General features: G+C 46.7%; 1 protein-coding gene across 2 annotated transcripts in view; it reads right to left on the bottom strand.

Annotated features, from left to right (window-relative positions):
* LOC144771921 (uncharacterized) overlaps positions 1 to 24,758 on the bottom strand; it is a 229,990-nt gene that overhangs the window by 160,798 nt on the left and 44,434 nt on the right. For both annotated transcript variants that reach the window (XM_078656160.1, XM_078656164.1), the window contains 2 exons: positions 5,855 to 6,015; positions 4,999 to 5,097 (listed from right to left, as the gene is read on the bottom strand). In XM_078656160.1, coding sequence (XP_078512286.1) covers positions 4,999 to 5,097; positions 5,855 to 6,015 — 260 coding nt within the window. The remainder of the gene's footprint in view (positions 1 to 4,998; positions 5,098 to 5,854; positions 6,016 to 24,758) is intronic.

Genomic DNA, 24,758 nt, shown 5'->3' with positions numbered 1-24,758 from the left:
GCCAGTTAAGGGATGAAACATATTATATAAGGGAATGTTCCAATATTCCTTTGGGTCTGTGGGAGGATAGTTATTATCAATTGTGATTGGGTACCTATTTGGATAATTGGGCGGGAAAAAAGGGATAGCATTTCTATTATAATAGGTAGGGATGACAGAATTCGAGATTTGTTTCGAATGATAAGGGACGTCAAAACCGTGCCCCCTTAGAGGTTTATAGGGGGGCAACATCATAGTTTCTGGGTAAAAGTAAGTCAAGTTTCGGGATGATACTCCTCCATTACTTCTACCCGGGAACCAGTCACTGATATAAGTGACCACCCTATGGTCCCTAAAATTTACAATGATCAAATCACCTTCTATATCTTTTGGGCGTAAGCCCACCCAGTAGCACCTTCACACTGAGACAATATCTCCATTCAGGTGTAAAGGTAACGGTCTATTTATGCGTAACCAGTGGATAACTTTGTTTTTCAAACTAATGTTTGATTCCACGTTTCCCTCTGGTGCGGCAGGGACACCTGTTAGGATAATAACAAAATTGGAGGACTCCGGGGGCAGGTCTACTATGTTTTTGGAGTTGAGTTTTTCTCTAGTCGTATAACTTGTCTTAGTGGGGGGTAAACTGCTGGTGTGGACAGGTTTTAATACCGCTGATTGAGTCTTTTCTCTGCTTGTGACTTTGTAACTGTAGTATCTAATGTGCCTACTGATTTGGTGGAATTTATATCAGCAGGCATATTATTAGGTCTTAGAATAGGTGTATGTTGCCTACGTTGGTTATTAGTAGGTTGTTTAGTTATAGGTCTAGTTTCAGTTGGAATAGTTGAAATGGAGTTCTCTGACGGAGTAGACTCCGACAGAAGTCGATCCAATTTGTCGCCTAGCCTTTTAAGCCTCTCAGTAAGTGGAAGAATGAGAGCCTTTAAAAGACTTTCAACTGCCTCCAAAAGCCCTTCGTTCGAAAAAGATTTACAATCTGAGGTAAATTGCCCTGTTTTATCCTCCTTCCCCACTACATTTGATGGAATTTGTTTAGATTCTGCTACGTGCGGAGCCTTCCATGGGTTTCCAGCCATATATTTTAGCCCTCCCTTCCTCCTTTTCCTTACTGGGGAGCGTGCTGCTCCACTATTCCCTTTACTTAACAAATTGTCACGTGCTCTGCTAATTTTAGTAGTAGGTTGAGAATCCAGCAACATGACTACCTCAGTTTGGGTCTTCGGGACTGAAGGTGAAATGTTGCTAATAGGGTGGGGGGCTGAGTCTGAAGCTAAAGGGGTATTAAGATCTATGAGGTTATTGGATGCAGCTGTGGACACATTACTGTTACCGTCCACGATTACTTCCAAATCTTCTAGTAGTGGCGGGATAGCTTGAAAAATTAATGGAATGTTTTCTGTATTAAACAATTCCGCATCGGTATCGGGGTACGTGGTGTCATGTGCTGATATGCTCATAGCAACCTTTTCGGGATTAAGGGGTACCTGTTTCTTAAAAAGCTCAATAGAGAGGCGGCGCTCGGCCCGCCTCTCTGCTAGGGCTATCTCCCTTTAAAATATTTTTAGTGGCTCTAGCAAAGTATTTATCGAGTGGGCCAAGTATGGATACGCCTACACAATTAGGAAGAGAATTTAAAACAGGACTAGACATCCTTAGTTAAAAAAGGGATAATTAAAAAAAAAAGCCAAACAATGAGAGAGTAATACAAATAAGAGCCAGGTTAAACGCACTAAAAACAGTTAATATTAAATTATCATGGCTTACTAGCACAAATAGATCAAGATGTTAAGGACAGCAGACCCGTGCAAAAAGATACAAACATAAGAACAGTGGTAGTCAGAGGGGTGGCCCAGCCCAGCCACCTTCGGCCGCTGACGGCCACAGACGGTCCCGCCCTTGTCCCGGGCTTCTCCCGGGTCGCTCCCGCGCGCTCCCGCGCAGCGGAGTGCTAATCCTGTTATATACGTTGATGGAGGTTCTAGGGGGCGTGGCAAGCAGCAGGGAGAGTGGACCAGGTGTGGAAACAGGTCACGCAGGGACTCCTGGGATTTGGAGTCCCTGTAACACACTCGCAGCCCTGCTGCAAGACAAGTCCTCGCCCCTCACGCTTGATGACCAAAGAGCGATTCCTCCTCCTCACACCTCGGTGCCGCGAAGCGGGAACCGCGAGCGGTAAAACGGAACCCCGGCTGAAGCAAATGGGCTGATGTACTTCTGGGCGGCAGTTCCTATGCACCCACAGGAGTGAAGTCTGTAGCAGAGTTTGTAGAATATCCCATTTGGATTTTGGCAAAGCAGCGAAGTAGTAATTGCAGAATGTTTCTCAGCAGAAGCAGTACCAGCCTTCTAATTCCAGGCTTGCAATGTGCTAACCAAAAATACGGCTGTGACAGCTCTCCCTATAAGCAGTGTACAATAAGACTGTCTGCGAGAAAATATTCTGTTCCATGTTAAAAGATCATGGTGCAAACAACAACCAGTAGGGCTATGCTTTGAATTATTTATTTTAAGCAGTAGCACACATTAATGTTGACTTTTCCCCTCCTGAATTTCTGACTGACAAAATAACTGCCATGAACAACCACTATGCACAGAAGATTCAGATCCTTGGCGTTATTCAGTGAAGTTAATGGGCAAATCCTCTTGTCCCTGCACTTGGCAGGAGAAATCAGTTTAGATTATGTTTACACAGGCTTCAAACATCTTTACAGAAAGGTAGTCTTCTCCTCAATAGAATGATATAAATTTCAGATGACCGGCTAACATAGAGATGAGCTCTCTCTATGTGTTAGAATAAAAAGCTCCTATTTTGTTCTTGGGAGTTTGCAAGAAGGGATGCTATGGGATATGCAGTTCATGTCTGCTGATACTCTGATTCAGCTTATGCCTTCCTACTTGTCCGATCATTCCGGTGGATTAGAACAGAAATACGAAGTTTCAGTGAACAATGATCCTGGTGACTCCAAACTCATCCAGAAGGATTCAGTATGCGATCCTCAGCTGTTCCCAAATAGAATGAGGGTCACACTTTCAGACTTTCTGTTACATTGGGACCTAAAGAGTTTGGAATTTTAGGTATGGCTCCTAAGAATCTGCGATTTGTTGGGGATGATTGCCATGATGAGGTCTGCAATTTTATGGTGGACTACACATGGAAAATAAAAGGGCATCTCCAGAAATGTAGTTAGCGGAGGTTCTTTTTTCACCCAGTCAAGTTTTTCAACCTCTTTCAACGGCAGTTAAATCAAACAACAAGCAAATTTGCTGGATCTCATATCTAGCACAATTAATGTGAAAATGTATATTACATAAAAAACAAATCTGTTCAGCAGGACCATACCTCAGTCTGCTGAGCCATATAGTATAACTTCGTAAGAATAGTAAAGTCATATTTGTAGATACATAAGATTAAATGGCAACATACACTTCAGAATGTGTATGCCGCACATTTTGGGGGATAAACAAAACACACTTGAAAAAAACATAAAGGGGCGAGGATTGCTGTCCAGGACCTAGACAATTGCAACATTTTTAGTACCTAATATCAATCATTACTAAAGATTTCAAGTAATAGGATTGAGAAATAAAACCTGACAATAATAAACACTTGCAGAAACTTTACTACCAAAAGTAAGAAAGTGAACAATCGGAGATATGTGATCTAATATGTAAAGGAATTATTGTTAGTGTGTAAAACGAGTATGAAAGGATCTAGGAAGAGGCAGCTGAGGTTTTCGAGGTGAAACTTAAGCAGTTGTCATCTACATCCACGTACACCTTCATTGTCTGAAGTTCTAAACTTTCATTTACAGCTTTGACTTGAGTACATTTTACAAGTATAACTTTTGAGGTAATCTATCAAAGTGATCCATTTGATTGAGGAAACCAGTTGACCCTCCTCTTTTTGAGATATAGTTTTGTAGTGTTTGGTGAAGAGGGTTTCCCCTAAGTCTTACTTTACAGGTCAGTGGAGCCTCAAGCTGAGGTTGGCGTAATTGATACCTCTGCCTTTTGTTCCACATCACAGCTGTTAGATCATGTGTCTTACTTTTATAGCATCTTACTGTTAGCAATAATTTCCACAAACAGTTTGATATACTGGCCTCACCGGAAGCTATGCCATACACAATTTTTTTCAAAGACGAAGTGACTGATGGCAAGAGTTGGTAACAGCACTTAGTCATTACATTTGGAGGTGAGATGTATAAAGAATCTACAGAGACCAGGAGATCTTTTATCAACGGTGAGGCTCTAATGAGCCAAGCAATTTACCAATGGAAAGCAACACGCATCAAGAAGAGCAACTATGACCCACTATCATTATTTAGCTTTCCCCATAGCTTTTAGTATTTTCCATTTATAGAATATTCTATTATATTGTTTCATATCTAGGCTCCTTGCTACAATGCAGACATGAATCTTTGGATTGCCTATAAAGAAAATCTTGATTGATAACAGAGCAATGCATGACAGGGCAGAGCAGTCTGGGTGTCTTTAAAACAAAGGTGCCAGGATACTCTCATGGGTAATGATGATGATGTGCTTTATAAATACACATAATACAATAAAAATTCCAATGAATTCTTTAGAAATAAATATATGAACTGCAAAAAGAAAGGCAGCCCAGGGAGATTGTGCAGGGGTAATGGCCAGGCAGAAGCAGCCTAGGGAAGTAAAGAAGCAAGCAATTGTGTATAGATCACATGATTTTTCAAAAGAAGCCAGGAGGTGGGGTTTGTGTTTTTTATATGACAACCTAAGCCCAACAAGATAAAATGCTTAATAAAATTTACATTTGTAGCACTGTTGGCTGAGGACTTGGAGACAGCTCAGCATGAAGAATTAATTGTTCTGTGGCTTACATGCCCAATCAATGCCTTTGAAACACAGGGATGCTGGTTCAAGAACCTGAGGAAAATACCTGGGCCTGAAAACTACCTTACCAAGTTATATCAGTGTTTTAGCAATGAGGTGTCAGTTTAGTCAACTTCTTACCTGAAGAAGTTTTGGGAGACTTGACTTTGTAAACTGCTCCCTTTGTGTTTTTCACAGGAAGAGGAAATGGCTTTTCTAAATGATCCTCATCAGAGTCCACTAAAATGGAGAAAAGATGACAAACAAGAAGCAGATTAAAAAGACCCACATTGGTTGCATGGCTTGGGTAATGTAGGAAAAGGGTAATGAGTTTCCAGTTATGCTGCGCGTAGACACATACTTTACCAGGTTTCTAGGTGAAATAAACCCAAATTATTTGCTGTTGCAAGCATACCACAAGTAAACGCCGTTCATCTACACTGTGTTCCAGTATTCTATCCTCAACACTGCCACATTTCTAAAATCGAGAACTACCATGAAGAAACACTTGGTAAAAAAGGAACAAAAAGCGTATTAATTTTATTATGCAATGTATCCATCCTAAATTCTTTACAAAATACAGTTATTCTACATTTGAAAAGCTAGGGAATCCTAAATGTATGTTAGGAGCATATCTCAGCAGTATTATGCTTATCTGAGTTTATTCTTAAATGAAGGACATCTTTGGGTTTCTCCTGCAACAGGAAACAATAGCAGGCTGGTTGCAGAAACCTGCTTTCTGCTCCATGTTTAAAAGCTGCCTGCTGTACTGGGCATATTTGCAAATAAACTAGACTTCTAAAGCATAGAGGCCTTTCATCTGCGGTAGGACTACAGGACATAAGTTGGTGGTCTGAGCAGATTCCCACAATGAAAACCACACAATTCCATAAAGACTTTCTCAAGGGAGGGCAAGAACTCAGAAAACAAGTCCTGGATATGACTTCACGCTTTGCAAACAACCCAATATAACTTAATCTCCTATTCAAATACAAACCTTGTTTAGGGGTAGTTTTCAAAGCCTGCCTGAAGTCTTCAAATGGAGGTATTTTATTTTCTGATGTTACTCTTGAGGGTGATTGAGGAGTTGTCTGATGGACCACTTCTTCAGACCGAGGTGAGGGCTTATTACAAGGTAGCTCGAACTCATCCACTGACCTAGGGGGTGGAAAGACATTTAATCAGAATAAGACAGTTATACAAAAGTATACTGTTTGTAAATTGTAATAAAATATTCTTAGGACTTCTATTATAGGAAACCACTAAAGTGCTCTTAGCAGCTCTTGAGAGATTACTGGGAGAATGGTGATTTTTGTTTGTGTGTCAAAAACAAATGGAATCCACTGGAGGGTGGGTGTGGTCCCTACAATGGTGGGGAGCACTGAGTGTTTTTAAAATACCCCTCACACACCAAAAGGACCCTTGGTGTCATGCTTCATCATCGGGGTCTTCTCACCACTCTACGGGATGCGGCGTGCTGCTACCTACGACTACGCGGGAGCACTTATACACAGACTATGTGTGGTGTGTGTGTAGGGTTGTGATGATCAGTGAGTGGTGGGGTTTGGAGTGTTATTAGTGATGGTTAAAAAGTACCTGGCTCGTGGGGTAGCTCAAAAAAATGTTAATGGGCCCCCGAGCTGGTACTGCTAAAAAGTGTGCTGCAAGGTTCTTATGTATTGCAATGTACATCACCTCATGTGTGCGTCAACATGTTTCGGAGTAACAACTCCTACTTCAGGACGGGGTGCACAAATCCCCACCTTACTCACGTATACTACAAACAAACTGTATTCTACGGAAAAGTGAAGATTTATGATTTACAAATTAAGGCTATATTGTCCCTAATTCACTTCATGAGAGGAGGTTTCAGAGAATAGCGAACTTATTCCCATTGTATGCTGTACCTCATGAGCCTCCTAACGTTGGGGACCAATCGAGCCAGTATGCATCGATTACGAGGAAGAGTTTCTGCCTTGTTGCCCCCGACGCGGCTCTGCTGGAGTTCCAGCGGAGCTGTGTCAGGGCTGCGTCGGGGGCATACTGGCTCGATTGGTCCCCAACGTTACGAGGCTCATGAGGTACAACATACAATGGGAATACGTTCGCTATTCGCGGAAACCTCCTCTCATGAAGTGAATTAGGTACAATATAGCCTTAATTTGTAAATCATATATCTTCACTTTTCTGTAGAATACAGTTTGTTTGTAGTATACGTGAGTAAGGTGGGGATTTGTACACCCCGTCCTGAAGAAGGCGTTGTTACTCCGAAACATGTTGACGCACACATGAGGTGATGTACATTGCAATACATAAGAACCTCGCAACACTCTTTTTAGCAGTACCAGCTCGGGGGCCCATTAAAAAAAATGTTGAGCTACCCCACGAGCCAGGTACTTTTTAACCATCACCAATAACACTCCAAACCCCACCACTCACTGATCATCACAACCCCACACACACACCACACATAGTCTGTGTATAAGTGCTCCCGGGTAGTCGTAGGTAGCAGCACGCCGCATCCCGTAGAGGGGTGCGAAGACCCGATGATGAAGCATGACACCAAGGGTCCTTTTGGTGTGTGAGGGGTATTTTAAAAACACTCAGTGCTCCCCACCATTGTAGGGACCACACCCACCCTCCAGTGGATTCCATTTGTTTTTGACATTCAGACCAGGGAGAACAAATCCACAACTTCTCTCTCTCTCTCCCCTAATGTTATTTTTATGATTTTTGTTTGTGAACATAAGATATTGCAGTCTCCTGGGTTTCTTTTGCTGAAAATAATGTAAGCTATCAATTTCAGACCAATAGGTTACACACAAATCGCAGCAGAGAAATGAGTTCACAGACTAGCACCAGGTCATAAAGCATTTTTAAATAGTGTGATGATGAACTTGTTGCACAAAACAGATCAGGCAAGCCATATGAAGTAGAGTTAATTCACCCATGTATCAAGTATTAAATAGCCAACCACACGATGAGCACATTTCCTGGAATGTCATATAACAAATCCTACTCTTGTATAATAGGTACACTAAATTTATCGACCACAGAAACATTGTTTACAACCGTTTATTTAACTTGATAGTGAAACAAAAACCAAAAGAGACTGAGATTAGTGTACTATTCTGTATGAAGCTGGTCAGTTGTTACCATATCAAAAAGCAGCTATTTCCAAAATTTCAGAGTATGGTTGAAAGGCAAAATAGAACACCAATGCGTAAAAAGAGGTGCCAACTTTTAAAAAAGTAAGGTCGTTCACATTAAGCTATATCAAGTGCATAACGTTTAAAGAACACAGATAAACACTGTAGGACATTACCATCTTTTGCATGGTGTACCCCCAGATTTCTATGTTAATTGTTTTTGCTGGCCGTAGAACTCTGAATCCTGTTAACCTGTGGTAAAGTGTCTGTGCTTCTCCTTTCAATATCATGAAATTGGTATGCCCCTAATGGGCATATTTAACTCACCGAGTATATGGTGGAAAATGCACCCAGGGCCTGTACACTAAATTTCACAAGGGGACTGCAGCACCCACTATCCCAACCAGTACAGTGACAGGATAAAAACATGGCTTCAGGCCTACCATTGTAGCCTGACTAAAGCAGCTTTTAAACTGCAATTGGACCTGTCAAAATATACCTTTTGACACGTCTAAACCTTCCATTTAAAAATTAATAAGTCGCCCCTAAGGAAGCATTACTGCTCATAAGGGTGCATGATGTAGGACTGGTAGACATTTTAAATTACATACGTCCTTACAAGGAAAAGGCGGCAGAGGCTATTTTCACCGTAGCAAGGCTGGCTGTTGTAGGAAAGTGCCAGATTTTGGCACTGTCACCCTCACTTTTTGCTCAATGGTACTGATGCTGTTGATTGGTAGTGCATTAAGTCTCCACTAAACAGGCCTCAGTGCCAGTGCTCTTTCGCTAAAAAGAAGACAAATGTTCAGTTGTAACCCAATTGGCAAGGACTTTAGCACCCCTGTAACTCCCTCGTAAAAGACACCCCTCGTACCCGGGCGTGGGTACTAAAGAGAGTCCCTAAGGACTGCAGCGGGAAACAGCCTTTATAACGAAGTTTTAAAAATGACTGACTTGAACAACGAATCCTAACAACAACGACATCTTTAACCACGACATCCTTAACTACGACTTCCCGAACGACTTCCCTAAACCACGAAAGAAAAAAAAATTCTTCACTGGCCAATAGATGGCACTATTGTAATTACAATGACAAGTCTCTTAGGGGTCTCTTGAGCCGCAGCGTTTGCAACTCAAAATTCGGAAAACGGTATGTATGAGGATAATTGCATTGCAAATTTAAGGAATCGCAAAATGTGCGATTCCTTAACTTTGCGTAAGCATTTAAGGAATCGCAAAATGCGATTCCTTAAATGCTATGCAAGAAGCACTCAAGATTTGCGATTTCTCCTTAAGAAATCGCAAATTACCACCAAGTTCAAGATGGTGTTAATTTGCGATTTCTTTCACAAAAGCACTTTTTGGCATTTGTGAAGTTGCCATGTGGTGCACATACATGCCCTTAGGACATGTATGTGCGCCATATGCGCACACATGTTCGTTTTAGGGGTGCATCAGGGTGTCCTTATGACACCCATGCACCCTTGAAATTATTCTCAATTTGCGATTCTCAAATTGCGAATCTCAAATTGAGAATGACTTCCCATTCATTCCCATGGGCCTCCTGGCCCATAGAAATGAATGGGTAAGTATTCCTTAATTGCGATTTCGCAATTTGCTAATCGCAATTAAGGAATACTAAGAATTTGCAAAAAAATTGCCATTTCTTTAATACATCCCGTTTTGCAATTCTCAAATAGAGATTTCTAAAAAATCGCTATTTGAGAATCGCAAATGAGGATGTTGATACATATGGCCTTTAATGTGTTGCAGGTTCCTTCTCTATTCGGTTACGCAAGTAATTGGTTATATACTGGATATATCATCAACTAAGAAGTAAACTGTCTTATTTATTCTTTGTATCCTTCCTACCATAAAATGGAGTAGACAATTGATTATATTCGATGCAATGTATATGAATGTGTAGATATTTTATAACCGCATTATATTAATATTTTGAGGGTATGAATTGTTAAGGTTTATGCTGAAAACGATAAAAAAAATTATACTACAAGATCCCGAGCATTTTACATTTTCTTTGCTGTCGGACTCACTTTTCAAAGATAAACGCATTTTTTTCTGTAAAAAAAATAACTTTGCTTTTAGACCCCTTTGTTGTCTAATCCCGGCCCCATTCGCCAGGGCCATTAAATTAATTTGTCCATACCATGCTACTAATTCAAATGTAACAGGCTAAGGCTGCTGTTCTCTTTATTTTTAAAAACCTATGTATGGGAAATAAAACTCAGCCTTGAGTCTCCAAACACAACTTTCAAGCCTCCGGTGGACATTGCATTTATAAGCAAAAAAAGCTAACGAGGGACCCAGTCAACCATTCATATCTGGAACAGCGGTGGGTATAATATAGTGATGGCGAGGAAGGGGCATCGCTCCCATTAGCGCAGCAGGTGCAGGAGCACCGGTGCCCAAGGGAGTGAGGGGTCCACAAATTAAGGTTGATTTGTACTAGTGAACCGTGGAACATGTGGCCCCATCAGCCTCCATGAAACCATCAGAAAGCAGACCATTTCCCGACCAATGGCACCTGTGAAATAATAAATATCTGCACCGTGTATTTATTCAACTGCCCCAACCGCCCACACACAGGTAAAAGTGGCTCTGGTATGTGATGTGTATACAAATGATACGTTTGTAAAAGTGTTATCTGCTCGCGTGCAGTTCTATCCTACCTCAGGACAGACAGGGCCCCTACAGGCCAGCCTCATGCTCGAACTCAGCGCACGGGGCCGGGAAGCGGCTCATTTGCAAAGCGAAGAATGCTTCAATGCATTTATAATTTGTAAAGGATAAATATCCGAGTGTGCTTACTCGCTTACTCGTCACAAACTGGGCTGACTGATGCATTCTACTTTAGAGCTGCAACAAAGATTCCAAAATATGTACTACGAGTGCAGGTTATGAGTACATTTTTATAGGAGCACATCCACTCTTGACAGGGACGTTTCAGGAGGGAAAATAAAATCAATAGTGCCATCTATTGGCCAGTCATGAGGTGTTTTTTTTCGTGGTTTAGGAACTCGTTGTTAAAAATGTAGTTGTTTGGCATTGCTCGTTTAGCCTTCGTGGTTTAGGAATTTGTGGTTTAGTCAGTAGTTGTTCAATCATACATCCGACTGCAGCATGTCTTATGATACCCTAAGGGACCCACAGACAACCTGCATGCAGTCATTGCAGGATGCATGAAATGGTACAAACCATTCTGAAAACACAGCATGGCACACTCCCTGTGTGCCATGCACCTGTACAATGCGTGTATTATATGTAAGTCGTCCCTACCGCAGGCCTTAGAGCCCTAAGGCAGGTGCATTATATTACATCTTAGGGCACATCTGCATGGGCGGATGTGTCCCTGTAATGTCTAGTTCCATTGCTAAGCATTGCAAGTGATCAGGAACCCATCTTAAGGTCTGTGCTGGGCACAGGTCATTATTAGTTACTCTGCTAAATAATGGCTTCACTGAAAATACTGATGTTTTGTGTCAAATATCTTGTCTTAATAAATCTGTACTGATGCCACTACCAGATTTATGAGAACATGCACCCATAGGCAAACTTAGAAGTACCCCCCTAAACCCTACTAGTCACGGAGTGTGGTGGCTGAATGGTATCTTCCACTCTGCCATGACAGATTTGTTTCTGACCCCCTGCAGATGAGAGCTGTGCTCTCTGAGGCCAGAAATAATGCCTGTCTGCCATAGGGTGATCACACCTCCTACAACAGGATGGCTAGCAGATTAGCATCTCCGGACCAGAGGCTTCATAGCTGCTTCCACCTTTGAAATTAGACCATGACTTCCCCCCAGACCCAGGGAATGCTACCCCATGTTGGGAGACCCATTTGGCACCAGACCAGGAGGGAAATTAAATAGTCCGAAGGCGTGTCACACTTACAAGCGAAGAAAAACCAAAGGGGATGATGGACGGAGCGTTGACAATACAAACACTCGCCCCCAGTCAACTGATCTGGGTTTAATCCATCACCGTTCTTTAGCTCACTTCGCCACCCCAGTTCAGACATGGCCATATGCAAATCAGTCTGACCCTGTGCCTCATGGGAACAGTCCAGCCCGAACTGCCAAGCCATGTCTTCCCTGGACAGGAATCAAGCTTCCCAGGGCCGGTTTCTGGCATTACAGCTGTCTTCAGCCGGGCTTGCTTGAATCCAGTGGCAAAGTGAGCAAGGGACTAACGTCTGAGCATACCCTGCCAACTTAGGGCGAACAAAGAAAAACCAAAGGGGATGATGGACGGAGCGTTGACAATACAAACACTCACCCCCAGTCAACTGATCTGGGTTTAATCCATCACCGTTCTTTAGCTCACTCCGCCACCCCAGTTCAGACATGGCTATATGCAAATCAGTCTGACCCTGTGCCTCATGCGAACAGTCCAGCCCGAACTGCCAAGCCATGTCTTCCCTGGACCGGAATCAAGCTTCCCAGGACCGGTTTCTGGCATTACAGCCGCCTTCAGCTGGGCTTGCTTGAATCCAGTGGCAAAGTGAGCAAGGGACTCACGTCTGAGCATACCCTGCCTACTTAGGGCGAACAAAGAAAAACCAGGGGATTACAAGCGAGGCACACCCCAAAGGTGGGCCACCTGAAGTGGACAGTAGAAGAAGGGTTTCACAATCTTTGTTTTGGTGGAACTAGGAACTCTGGGTTAAGATTATGCCCACTCCTAGCAGGAAGTAGTCATATAGAGTGGGGGAAACACCCCAGGGGTAGGTAGCCCACTGGCTACTGCCCTACACTCCCCTTAACGCCCCTAAATTCAGCATTTCTGGTTCTCCCTGACACCAGAGCTTCAGTGTTGAATACCTGGGAACCAAAGAAGGATAAAGAAGAACGGACACCCCCAAGAACAGAGGACCTGCTCCAAAATTGGCAGCAAACCCTACATGGCTGCTGGCAGCCTGGACAATTGAGGGACCAACTTGTCCAGAAGCTGAACATCGCCCCCAAAATCTTGGAGGTCTGTCCAGCGCTTCAACAACCACTTACCATCTCCCTTGGGGTGGAGGTGCCATCCCAATGCATCTGCAGGCATCTAGGGCACTTGTCCAGTATTTTGTTCTGCAGGCCATCAGGCCCACCGAGGGAGCACCTTGCCAGGAGGAGGTCACTGTGGTTCCAAGAGGTCAGCTCCAGCTCTCCAAGTGTTGAGATGCTAACCCTCCTAAAAAGGGGTGCTGTATCGGTGGTCACTAAAATTGTTTGACCAATGTGAAATTGTTGAACTAACAGACCACCACCAAAAAGTGTAGAATGATCAATAATAGGTCCTGAAGAATTGCAGTCAAACTGACACTAGGCAAGAAACATGTTGGCCTGAGTTTTAGCGCACAACCCTGCAACCTTAGAGGAGGAGTGCCCGCCGGTTTTGGTTTTAATCAGGATAGTGACCACAGTCATTAAAATATTTTGGGTGGATCACTAACTCCTGTTTTATATTTCACACATTCCACATTCACACATCTACACTCACGAGGGCCCCTACACGCACCGCACCCAACGGCTAAAAAAATGATCTCCGCCAATAAGGCCCCATCACGGGCACTGATCGGGTATTGCAGCGACAACCCAATAAGGAGCAGACCCAGTGATGAAGCAAAACACCTAGCTGGCTGGGTGTGTGAGGGTCTTTTTCTGAAAGGAAAAAAGATTTTCTCCGACCTTCATTAGCACTCCAGTGCTCTCTTTACACTCATTGACATGTAGGACTCATTAGGAACAGCATGCCTTTTCTTGTATTGGTTTCCTTGGGCCTGTATGCTGGACCTATTAATTGGCCCCTGGTCTCCCCCTGTTGTTTCAAAGTTGTTGAACTATCATGACCGTGACATCATCTTTAAACAGGCTAGGGCCAAGGAACCTCTGCTTTTTGAAAATGCATGCATATTGATTTTTCCGGATTATACAAAGCTAGTTCAACAGCAGAGGCAGTCATCCTTGGCAGCTAACGCACGTCTCAGAGATCTTAAGCTTCCATACGCTCTGCTATATCCAGCCCAGCTGCGAGTGGTATATAGTATATAGGTCCCGGACCCGTTTCTGCGACACGCCGGACGAGGTGTTTCAATGGAATGATGAGACGGTACGGCTGAGCCCCCACTCACCGCCTCCACGGGACTCTGACTCTTCCTCTAGTGAGGCTGCTCGCAAGCATTCTCAACTGAAACCTAAAGATCGCCAGCGATCCAGATCCCAACGCTGGTCCCGCTCCTGCAGTGCGGCCTCCAAGGCCGGTTCGGCTTCCCAGCAGATTCCTTCAGACTCTTAACCAAAGGGGGAGCCCACAGTTCCTGATAACTCAGATATTGTCAACTCAGATATTGTCGTATGGATCGGTAGGGTTCATGTGAAGGCCGGCTCCTCTGTTGGGCTTCCAGTAAAGAAGTTGCCTGCCCAGGGCTACATGTTTTTCTCTGCGGTTCATAATTCCTTCTCCCGCCTGGAATATCTGTTCGTTCCCCGGGCGGCTGCGGCTCGAGTAGTGGAGGCAGATATTCTCCCGCTGGGTCTTTCCGACCGCTCACCGGTGTCTCTTACGCTGCGAATGGGCTGGGCGAGGCGGCCCTTCCGTTGGCATCTCTCGACGTGGAATCTCCAGGAGGCGGACTACAGGGAGTGTCTAGGGTGTGCGCTAGATCAATACTTGACGCAAAATGTGGGGACGGTTTCGGGGGCAGAGCCTATATGGGAAGCAATGAAGCCCACCCTGCAGGGAGTGGATATCTCCTATTGCGCGGCAGCTCGTAGGACTCGGAGAGAGGCAATGCTTCAAGGTGAGACAAATATTGGTGAACTTGAGCATCGTAGTCGAGGAGAGGGGGGACACCTTATACGGCGGCAGCTGCACCTGGCGCAACAGAACTATGCAGCCCGCCTCCTGGATGTGGCCCGTCTTGTCTGGTTGGCAACACGCAGCCGAGTCTATCAATGGGGGATAAATCCAGTAAGATGCTTCATAGGCTTTGTCTGGGGTTGTTTCATTGTCAGCCCCTCCCCGGGATAGTGGGCCCGGATGGAGGGCTTCTTACCGACTCCCTGCATATCGCCGAAACCTTTTCTACGTATTTCGCAGAGCAGTCCGCCCCGAAAGAATGCCTCCATGAGGATGTGATAGGCCGGTTCTAAGATGACCTTCCGACTAGTGCATTATCTGACGAGGTGAGTGTGGAGCTGGATCTCCCGCTCAAGGTGGAGGAATTGGGAGCAGCCCTGGGGAGAACTGTACTCGGGGAACGCGCCGGGGCCTAATGGGTTCCCCTGTGAGTTTTTTAAAGAAATTCTTCTTGCAGATAGGACCTCACTACCTCGGGGTTGTAGAAGAGTCTCATGAGTGGCGTTGCCTCCCGCGGGATTGGAGACATGCAGAGGTGGTGGTGGTGTTTCATAAACCGGGCAGACCCCCTGTTAGACCTGGCACCATTGGCGTGGGTCCCCCCTTCCTCTTTCCTCTTTCTCTCTTTTATGTTGGCTGGATTTAGATGCTCTGGGCGCCGTGCCACTGCTAATCAGTGCCACAGCGCGAATGCTCCCTGTGTAAAGATGACCATAATGCTGCTCTGGGCGCCGTGCCACTGCTAATCAGTGCCACAGCGCGAATGCTCCCTGTGTACAGATGACCATAATGCCTAGATCTGTGTAGCATGTTCTCATAGTCAGTTACCCTCCATTTCACTGTCGCTACTGTGAAACGATCCGTTCTAATGGGCCAGTTGAGAGTTACCTTCTATCAGCCTATCTGACCCCAGTAACCTGATAGGAACTTCGAGTTTGAAATGTTTATGCTCAGGACATTGAGAGACACCTTTTAATAAGGACCGTTTATATATCCCATGTTGGGAAATGCCTCTTCTGAAAACGCTGTAGTTTCTTGCCTAAGTGTTACTGAAGGCTTTGCGAGTATGTGTATTGGCCATCTGGTTTTGGAGCAGCAGGGCCCGCTGGGTCAGACCTGGCAGGAGAGAGAGAGAGATCGGTATTCAGGGCATGGGGAGGGGTGACTCTTTGATCCAAGCAGGGCCGTGCCTGGCAAGGTGAATGATGGCTCCACCTCCCTCCGAGTGTTTGATAGCAGACCCCCATCATTCTGAAAGGGCAGGATGTCACCTCGTAAACTAAGTGCTCCCCGACCCACCCCAACTGGTTCTGACCGGAGGCAGTGATTTGTGACCTTAGAAAACAAGGCTTTTTAGGTATAAAACGCTGCGCTGGAACTTTGTCCAGGTGTGTTCCTTCTGGATGTCAAGACGAAACTCTGTCCGAGTAAACAGAGGAAAGGACTTTGAAACTTTCACCAAGCTTGCCGAAGAAACTACCTGAGGGCCTGAATCGAGAGCGCCTCCTGCAGAAGTCTCAGGGACATTAGACTTCACCCCGTCAGCCGTTGAATTCCTGTGCAAAGAATTCTGCTTGCAGGTGAGGCCTCCGTCGAGTAATCCGGAGCCTCTAGTTCTACTGTGAGTGCTGCGGATTGAACCTTTGAAACCTTCGCTGAAACTGTGCGGGCCGCTGCAGCTAAGAGAGAGCTGCCGCCGCTGAGAGACCGCCTGGATGTGAACGTTCGGACCCTTCGCTGAATCCGTGTGGGCCGCTGCAGCTAAGAGAGAGCTGTCGCCACTGAGTGCCTGCACTTTTGCCAACTTTGCATCACCCTTTGTCCGGTGGGCCACCCCAGCTAAGAGAGCTGTTGCCACTCAGTGCCCGCACTTTTGCCAACATTGCATCACCCTTTGTCCGGTGGGCCACCCCAGCTAAGAGAGAGCTGTCGCCACTGAGTGCCTGCACTTTTGCCAACTTTGCATCATTGTGATTCGTCCTGTGGGCCACCGCAGCTAAGAGAAAGCTGCTGCCGCTGACTGCACGCACCTTTGCTAACTTTGCCTCATTGTGAGTTGTCCTGTGGCTAAGGGAGAGCTGCTGCCGCTGAGTGCCCGCATCTTGTTCACCATTGTCGAGGATTGTCGCTATCGTCTCGTGGGCAGCCGCAGCTAAGAGAGAGCTGCTGCCGCTGTGAGCACACCACGGAGCTACAAGACGAGAATCATCGCCACCACCAGCCCGGGTTCTCGCAGCCACGTGCTGCTGCCGCTGAGAGCCCGCCTATCCCCGAGAGCCCTAATCATTGTGGGTGCACGCTGCGGACCTCTGCAGCCAAGACTTGTGGAAGCTGGGAGTCTGCCTATCACCATCTCGGCTTCTTCGAGAAGCTGCGTGCTGCATCCCCTTTCACCGGCAGGTACCTGGTGCGCAACGGGTCGCGTAGGCCCCAGCCTTGAACTCAGTCTTTGTCACGTTCTGGTGAATATGTTATTGCCTTTTTGAGTCCCTCCTCGTTTACGTGCATCATAGTTTGTTGAAACACTTTGAGAGTTTCGAGTTAAACTGTTAGATAAAGATATTATTTTTCTATACCTACCTGAGCTGTGTCCTTTTGTGGTGTTGTTACTGCCTTGTTGTACATGGTCATAAATGCTTCACACACTGCCTCTGAGATAGGCCTAACTGCTCGTGCTACGTTATTCCCAGGGTTGAGCAGGGGTTGTCAAAGGGGGTAGCCCACTTGCCCTGACCTAGGAAGAAGGGTCCCTATTTAGACATTGGAGCCTGCCATTGCCAAATAGAGACCCCGATTCATAACAACCCGGACCGACATTCTTCATATCCCCACATCTCGCTTTTAAACATGGAGGCCAAAATATTGGCCAAGGCATTGGCTAACCGCTTGCGGGCCCAAATCACCACTCTTATTCACCCTGATCAATCTGGGTTCATGCCCCAAAGGGCAACTCAACACAATATACGCCGTGCGCAGGTGGCTATTGCGGCCGTACGAGGGCGTTGCGACTAGGCGGTGCTGCTGTTAGCAGATATGGACCGGGCCTTTGACTCCCTTAGCTAGGTGTATCTCTGTGCTCTTCTGCGAAGACTGAATCTCGGCCCACGCTTTATGTCCTATCTCTCCCTGCTCTATACAGATCTTACTGCGTCGGTACGGGTAGCTGGCTCTACTTCCTCCACTTTCTCTCTTGGGCGGGGCACCCGGCAGGGCTGCCCCTTCTCCCCGAATTTATTTGCCTTGGCAGTCGAGCCATTAGCCGCCTGGGTGCGTATGGATGCACAGGTGACAGGCTTTGAGTGGGCACATGGATTGTCAGATCGTATTGCATTATATGTAGACGATGTGTTATTTTTCCTTACGAACATAGATCGGAAGGCCGCGGCTGCTTCGCATAATGCAGATCTTTGGGGAATCATCTGATTTTTATCTCATACCCAGCAAATCTACGTTATGGCTTTTGGGGAATACGTCGGGCGCTGGCAAATGGTCGGCATCGGTTCGGGTGGTTATGGACGGAATGAGGTACCTTGGTGTGTTTCTATCGGACTCCTCCATGGCGGCCTGGGAGCGGAATCTAGCTCCGGTGTGGGAAGATTTTAAGTTGTGGTTGCATATGCCACTGTCTATTTATGGCCGATCGACCATTTTTAAGATGGTTGCACCTCCTCGCCTACTGTACCAGCTGCAGAACCATCCCTACCCGATCCCCCCCTAAAAAGGTTTAGACAGGTTAACTCAGTCTTGGGGCAATTCTTATGGGCAGGTGGTGCAATGCGAGTCGCCCTGCGAACATGTTTCCTCTCTACGTATTGTGGCGGTTTGGCTACTTCTGATATCCTATCCTACTATATGGCCTCACATCTACTCATCTTAAATGAGTGGTGGTATGGGAATCGGGACGACCTGGCCTACGCGGTTGAGCGACGCCTCATGGGGGATCTCTCCACACGATTCTGTATTCTGCACCGGTGCGAAGGGCCCTGCCGTCAGCGACTCAACTGGTCTTTCAGATCTGGCGACAATCATTGCGGCGGACGGGGGGGGGGGGTGGAACACGCTGACCTGGGAGGCCCCCTTGTGGAACAATGGTCGCTTGCCACAACTTGCAGCTCTGTCAGGGTTTCGGGGCTGGGACAAGATCGGTATCTCTACCCTCGGAGATGTTATGAGGGGACTGATCCTAAAGTCTTTCCAAGACCTACAAGCCAAATTCCATATGCCTAAATCCCAATTCTATAAATACCTCCAGTTCCGTCATGCCCTCTCCCCCAGCCTGGCGTGATTGGAGTTATTGGCGGAATTCAGCCCGATGGAAGCCAAGGTATTCATGGGGGATCTTCAGGAGCACAAGATCTCGAAGATATATCAATCCCTAGGAACACACGGCTCCCCCGCATTGCAAAAACTTAGAGATACCTGAGAGGGAGATGTTGGCTCACTTGATGAGGAGGACTGGACGGAGGCTCTGGCCTCCCCGCGGGGGGCAGCCATAGCCGTACGCCTACGTCTTATCCAAATCAAATATCTCCATCAGGTTTACTTCACCATGGTCCGGTTGTGGAGGGCGGGGATGGTGGCTTCCCCGGTATGCCTAAGGTGTGAATGTGAGGAAGGGACTCTGATTCACACTGTTTGGCATGGTCCTTCTTTGACACGATTCTGAAGAGGGGTGATGTCTTGCCTCTCGAAGGTGCTGGGTTGGGATCTGCCCTGGTCACCAAAACTAGTATTGCTTCATGTTATGGAAGGGATCGGAGGCAACATTTATAAACGCAATCTAATGTTGCTGGAGTTCACATTGGCAAAGAGGGATATAGCTAGGGTGTGGAAAGCGCCTACGCCACCATTGGTGTCGATATAGAACAAGCATTGGAAATGCAATAGGTCTCGCAATAGAATAGTTAGACTTTTTTCTTTTTGCAAATGGAAGAGTGGCGTTGCGTGGATGAGTGGCGTTGCGTGGATGAGTGGCGTTGCGTGGATGAGTGGCGTTGCGTGGATGAGTGGCGTTGCGTGGATGAGTGGCGTGTGTGAGTGGCGTTGCGTGTGTGAGTGGCGTAGCGTGTGTGAGTGGCGTAGCGTGTGTGAGTGGCGTAGCGTGTGTGAGTGGCGTAGCGTGTGTGAGTGGCGTAGCGTGTGTGAGTGGCGTAGCGTGTGTGAGTGGCGTTGCGTGTGTGAGTGGCGTTGCGTGTGTGAGTGGCGTTGCGTGTGTGAGTGGCGTTGCGTGGATGAGTGGGGTTGGAATGCAATAAGTATAGCATTAGAAAAGTTGTAGTTATTGGTGAGGGTGAGGGTGATTGAGGGTAAGGGGGTGAGGGTGATTGAGGGTAAGGGGGTGAGGGTGAGGGGTTTAGGGTGAGTGAGGGTGAGGTGTTGAGTGGGGGTGAGTGAGGGTGAGTGAGTGTGAGGGAGGGTGAGTGAGGGAGAGGTGTTGAGGGTGGGTGAGGGGTTGAGGGTGAGAGGGTGAGTGAGGGTAAGGGTGAGGAGTTGAGTGTGAGTGAGGGTGAGGGTGATTGAGTGTGAGGTGTTGAGGGAGGGTGAGGGTGAGTGAGGGTGAGGGTGAGGTGTTGAGGGTGAGTGAGGGTGAGGAGGTGAGGGTTAGTGAGTGTGAGGGGTTGAGTGTGAGTGTGAGTGAGGGTGAGTGAGGGTGAGGGGTTGAGGGTGAGTGAGGGTGAGGGTGAGGCTGAGAGGTTGAGGGTAAGTGAGGGTGAGTGATGGTGAGGCAGAGGGGGTGAGGGTAAGTGAGGGTGAGTGAGAGTGAGGGTGAGTGAGGGGTTGAGGGTGAACGGTTGAGGGTGAGTGAGGGTGAGGGTGAAGTGTTGAGGGTGAGTGAGGGTGAGGGGTTGAGAGTGAGTGAGGGTGAGGCGTTGAGGGTAAGTGAGGGTGAGTGAGAGTGAGGGTGAGTGAGGGGTTGAGGGTGAACGGTTGAGGGTGAGTGAGGGTGAGGGTGAAGTGTTGAGGGTGAGTGAGGGTGAGGGGTTGAGAGTGAGTGAGGGTGAGGCGTTGAGGGTGAGTGAGGGTGAGGGTGAGTGTGGGTGAGGGTGGATGAGGGTGAGTGAGGGTGAGTGAGGGTGAGTGAGGGTGAGTGAGGGTGAGTGAGGGTGAGGGGTTGAGGGTGAGTGAGGGTGAAGGGTTGAGAGTGATTGAGGATGAGGATTTGAGGGTGAGTGGGGGGTTGAGGCTGAGTGAGGGTGAGGGTGAGTGAGGGTGAGGGGTTGAGGGTGAGTGAGGGTGAGGGTGAGGCTGAGAGGTTGAGGGTAAGTGAGGGTGAGTGATGGTGAGGCAGAGGGGGTGAGGGTAAGTGAGGGTGAGTGAGGGTGAGTGAGGGGTTGAGGGTGAACGGTTGAGGGTGAGTGAGGGTGAGGGTGACGTGTTGAGGGTGAGTGAGGGTGAGGGGTTGAGAGTGAGTGAGGGTGAGGCGTTGAGGGTAAGTGAGGGTGAGTGAGAGTGAGGGTGAGTGAGGGGTTGAGGGTGAACGGTTGAGGGTGGGTGAGGGTGAAGTGTTGAGGGTGAGTGAGGGTGAGGGGTTGAGAGTGAGTGAGGGTGAGGCGTTGAGGGTGAGTGAGGGTGAGTGTGGGTGAGGGTGAGTGAGGGTGAGTGAGGGTGAGTGAGGGTGAGTGAGGGTGGGTGAGGGTGAGTGAGGGTGGGTGAGGGTGAGTGAGGGTGAGTGAGGGTGAGTGAGGGTGAGTGAGGGTGAGGGGTTGAGGGTGAGTGAGGGTGAAGGGTTGAGAGTGATTGAGGATGAGGATTTGAGGGTGAGTGGGGGGTTGAGGCTGAGTGAGGGTGAGGGTGATTGAGGGTAAGGGTTTGAGGCTGAGTGAGGGTGAGGGTGAGTGGTTGAGTGTGAGTGAGGGTGAGGTGTTGAGGGTGAGTGAGGGTCAGTGAGAGTGAGTGAGGGTGAGTGAGGGTGAGGGCTTGAGGGTGAGTGAGTGTGAATGAGGGTGAGTGAGGGTGAGTGAGGGTGAGTGAGGGTGATTGAGGGTGGGTGAGGGTGATTGAGGGTGAGTGAGGGTGAGTGAGGGTGAGGGTGAGTGAGGGTAAGTGAGGGTGAGGGTGAGTGAGGGTGATTGAGGGTGAGTGAGGGTGAGTGATGGTGATGTGTTGAGGGTGATAGAGAGTTATAGAGGGTGAGGGGTTGATGTTTAAAAAAAAATTTGTTACTAAAATGTCTGACGGAAATCGCCACCTGAACGCTACCTACATTTACCAGGTTAGCGTTCTAGTTTTTTTTTTTCTTTTCCCTACCGTTACGTTTTATTTTTGATGGACATTTTTTTTAGCCAATCGGAGCGCGACGTTTTTGACGTCGCGTTCCGATTAGCATACGTAATCGGTGGAATTCTCCAGAACATGGAGAATAGCCGGATGCGGAAGGCGTGTTCCTGTACGTGTGCTGTTGGTGCGTCGTAGGATAGGTAAGAGATTCCCTCGACGTGTTTTTTTAATATAATGTAAAGTAGTATTGATAGTATGCATAAAATAGTTAATAATTACGAGTGTATTTATATAAATAGTGACATATTTTGTTAGCGATTGTAATTATTTTAGTTATTTATGTAATTTATATGCAATTAAGTGTTTTATTTACTACATATAGTATATTTAAGTTAACGAATGAATAGGAGTGTATTTTTAATACTGTTGACATTGTATTTTTTTGTTTGTAATATTTCGAAATGATTATTATGTCGTGTAATTAAAGTCTTGTTTTTATTAATCGATATGTAATGTATTAATTTTCTTAAAGTGTTATGTAATGTATTATTAGCAGTTGTTTGTAATTTGACGTACAAGAGCTGTTCATTGAGTTTCTAAGTACTCTTTTCGCCATGAATATTGTACACTTAAAATGTATTAATTGTATTACGATTTCTTTTGTGAAGGTAAGAGACATATGTAATGTTTATTGATTATTTTTTGCGCTGAATCCAAGTTGCGTAATATGTTTTTAATACTTGATGTAATTCCGTGTGATGAAGTGCTATTGTTATATGCCTACGGCTTTTTGTGTAACTCATGACAATTGTGTTTAATCCGTCCGATTTACGGGATGAATAGTGCTTGTTTATTACCCAAGTTAAAAATAGGCTGTTTTACTTTTGTGTTAGTACATCCTAGTCCTCGCATCCTGACTGATAATTCTTCGTTCTTTTGTTGGTGTTATTTTGTCCTAATAATTGTTGGTTTGGTGACCTGAAGCTTGATAAACATCATTGCGCGTATTTTTACTTTGGTTGTTATTTTCTAGGATGTCTTTCTGTTGCGTATCTTGAGTATGTATTTGTAGGGTGAATTAGGCTGTTAGTTTATTAGGGTGAATTAGGACTCAGGATTTCTATCTTGGAGTTAGAGTGTGGATTAGGATAGTTTATTTCTATTATTCCTTTTGTTGTTGTATGTGTGTGTGTGTGTGTGTGTGTGTGAGGGTGAGTGAGGGTGTGTGAAGCTGAGGGTGTGTGACGGTGTGTGAGGGAAGCTTGCACTGCTGCTGTCGGTGGTGTACCTGTTCCATGTGTAAGGGAAACTTGCACTGCTGCCGCCTGTGCTGTACCTGATCTATGTGTGAGGGAAGCTTGCACTGCTGTTGGCTGTGCTGTACAGCCGTGTTTGAGTGAAGCTTGCATTGCCGTTGCCTGTGCTGTACCTGCTCCGTGTGTGATGGAAGCTTGCACTGCTGCCGCCTGTGCTGTACCTGATCTATGTGTGAGGGAAGCTTGCACTGCTGCTGTCGGTGCTGTACCTGTTCCATGTGTAAGGGAAGCTTGCACTGCTGTTGCCTGTGCTGTACCTGCTCCGTGTTTGAGTGAAGCTTGCATTGCCGTTGCCTGTGCTATACCTGCTCCGTGTGTGATGGAAGCTTGCACTGCTGCTGTCGGTGCTGTACCTGTTCCATGTGTAAGGGAAGCTTGCACTGCTGTTGGCTGTGCTGTACCTGCTCCGTGTGTGAGGGAAGCTTGCACTGCTGCCACCTGTGCTGTACCTGATCTATGTGTGAGGGAAGCTTGCACTGCTGCTGTCGGTGATGTACCTGTTCCATGTGTAAGGGAAGCTTGCACTGCTGTTGGCTGTGCTGTACCTGCTCCGTGTTTGAGTGAAGCTTGCATTGCCGTTGCCTGTGCTGTACCTGCTCCGTGTGTGATGGAAGCTTGCACTGCTGCCGCCTGTGCTGTACCTGATCTATGTGTGAGGGAAGCTTGCACTGCTGCTGTCGGTGCTGTACCTGTTCCATGTGTAAGGGAAGCTTGCACTGCTGTTGCCTGTGCTGTACCTGCTCCGTGTGTGATGGAAGCTTGCACTGTTGCTGCCTGTGCTGTACCTGATCTATGTGTGAGGGAAGATTGCACTGCTGCTGTCGGTGCTGTACCTGTTCCATGTGTAAGGGAAGCTTGCACTTGGAACTGTTGCCTGTGCTGTACCTGCTCCGTGTTTGAGTGAAGCTTGCATTGCCGTTGCCTGTGCTGTACCAGCTCCGTGTGTGATGGAAGATTGCGAGATCTGGCATAACGGAAGGATTGGTAGTGCGTGCACCGCTGCTTGGGGTATCTGCGAGATTTGTGTAAGTAAATGGAGAGGGGGGTGAGAGTTGGAAGAGAGAGTGAAACAGGCAGAAACGTGGAGAGTTAAAAGAAAGAGGGAATGAATCTAAGCTGCGAGATGTGGCATAACAGAAGGATTGGTAGTGCGTGCACCGCTGCTTGGGGTATCTGCGAGATTTGTGTAAGTAAATGGAGAGGGGGGTGAGAGTTGGAAGAGAGAGTGAAACAGGCAGAAACGTGGAGAGTTAAAAGAAAGAGGGAATGAATCTAAGCTGCGAGATGTGGCATAACAGAAGGATTTGTAGTGCGTGCACCGCTGCTTGGGGTACGACAAACAGGAGATGGT

Source organism: Lissotriton helveticus, chromosome 1_1, assembly GCF_964261635.1.
Source record: "Lissotriton helveticus chromosome 1_1, aLisHel1.1, whole genome shotgun sequence".
NCBI lineage: Eukaryota > Metazoa > Chordata > Amphibia > Caudata > Salamandridae > Lissotriton > Lissotriton helveticus.
This window is presented reverse-complemented; position numbering and strand designations above follow the sequence as displayed.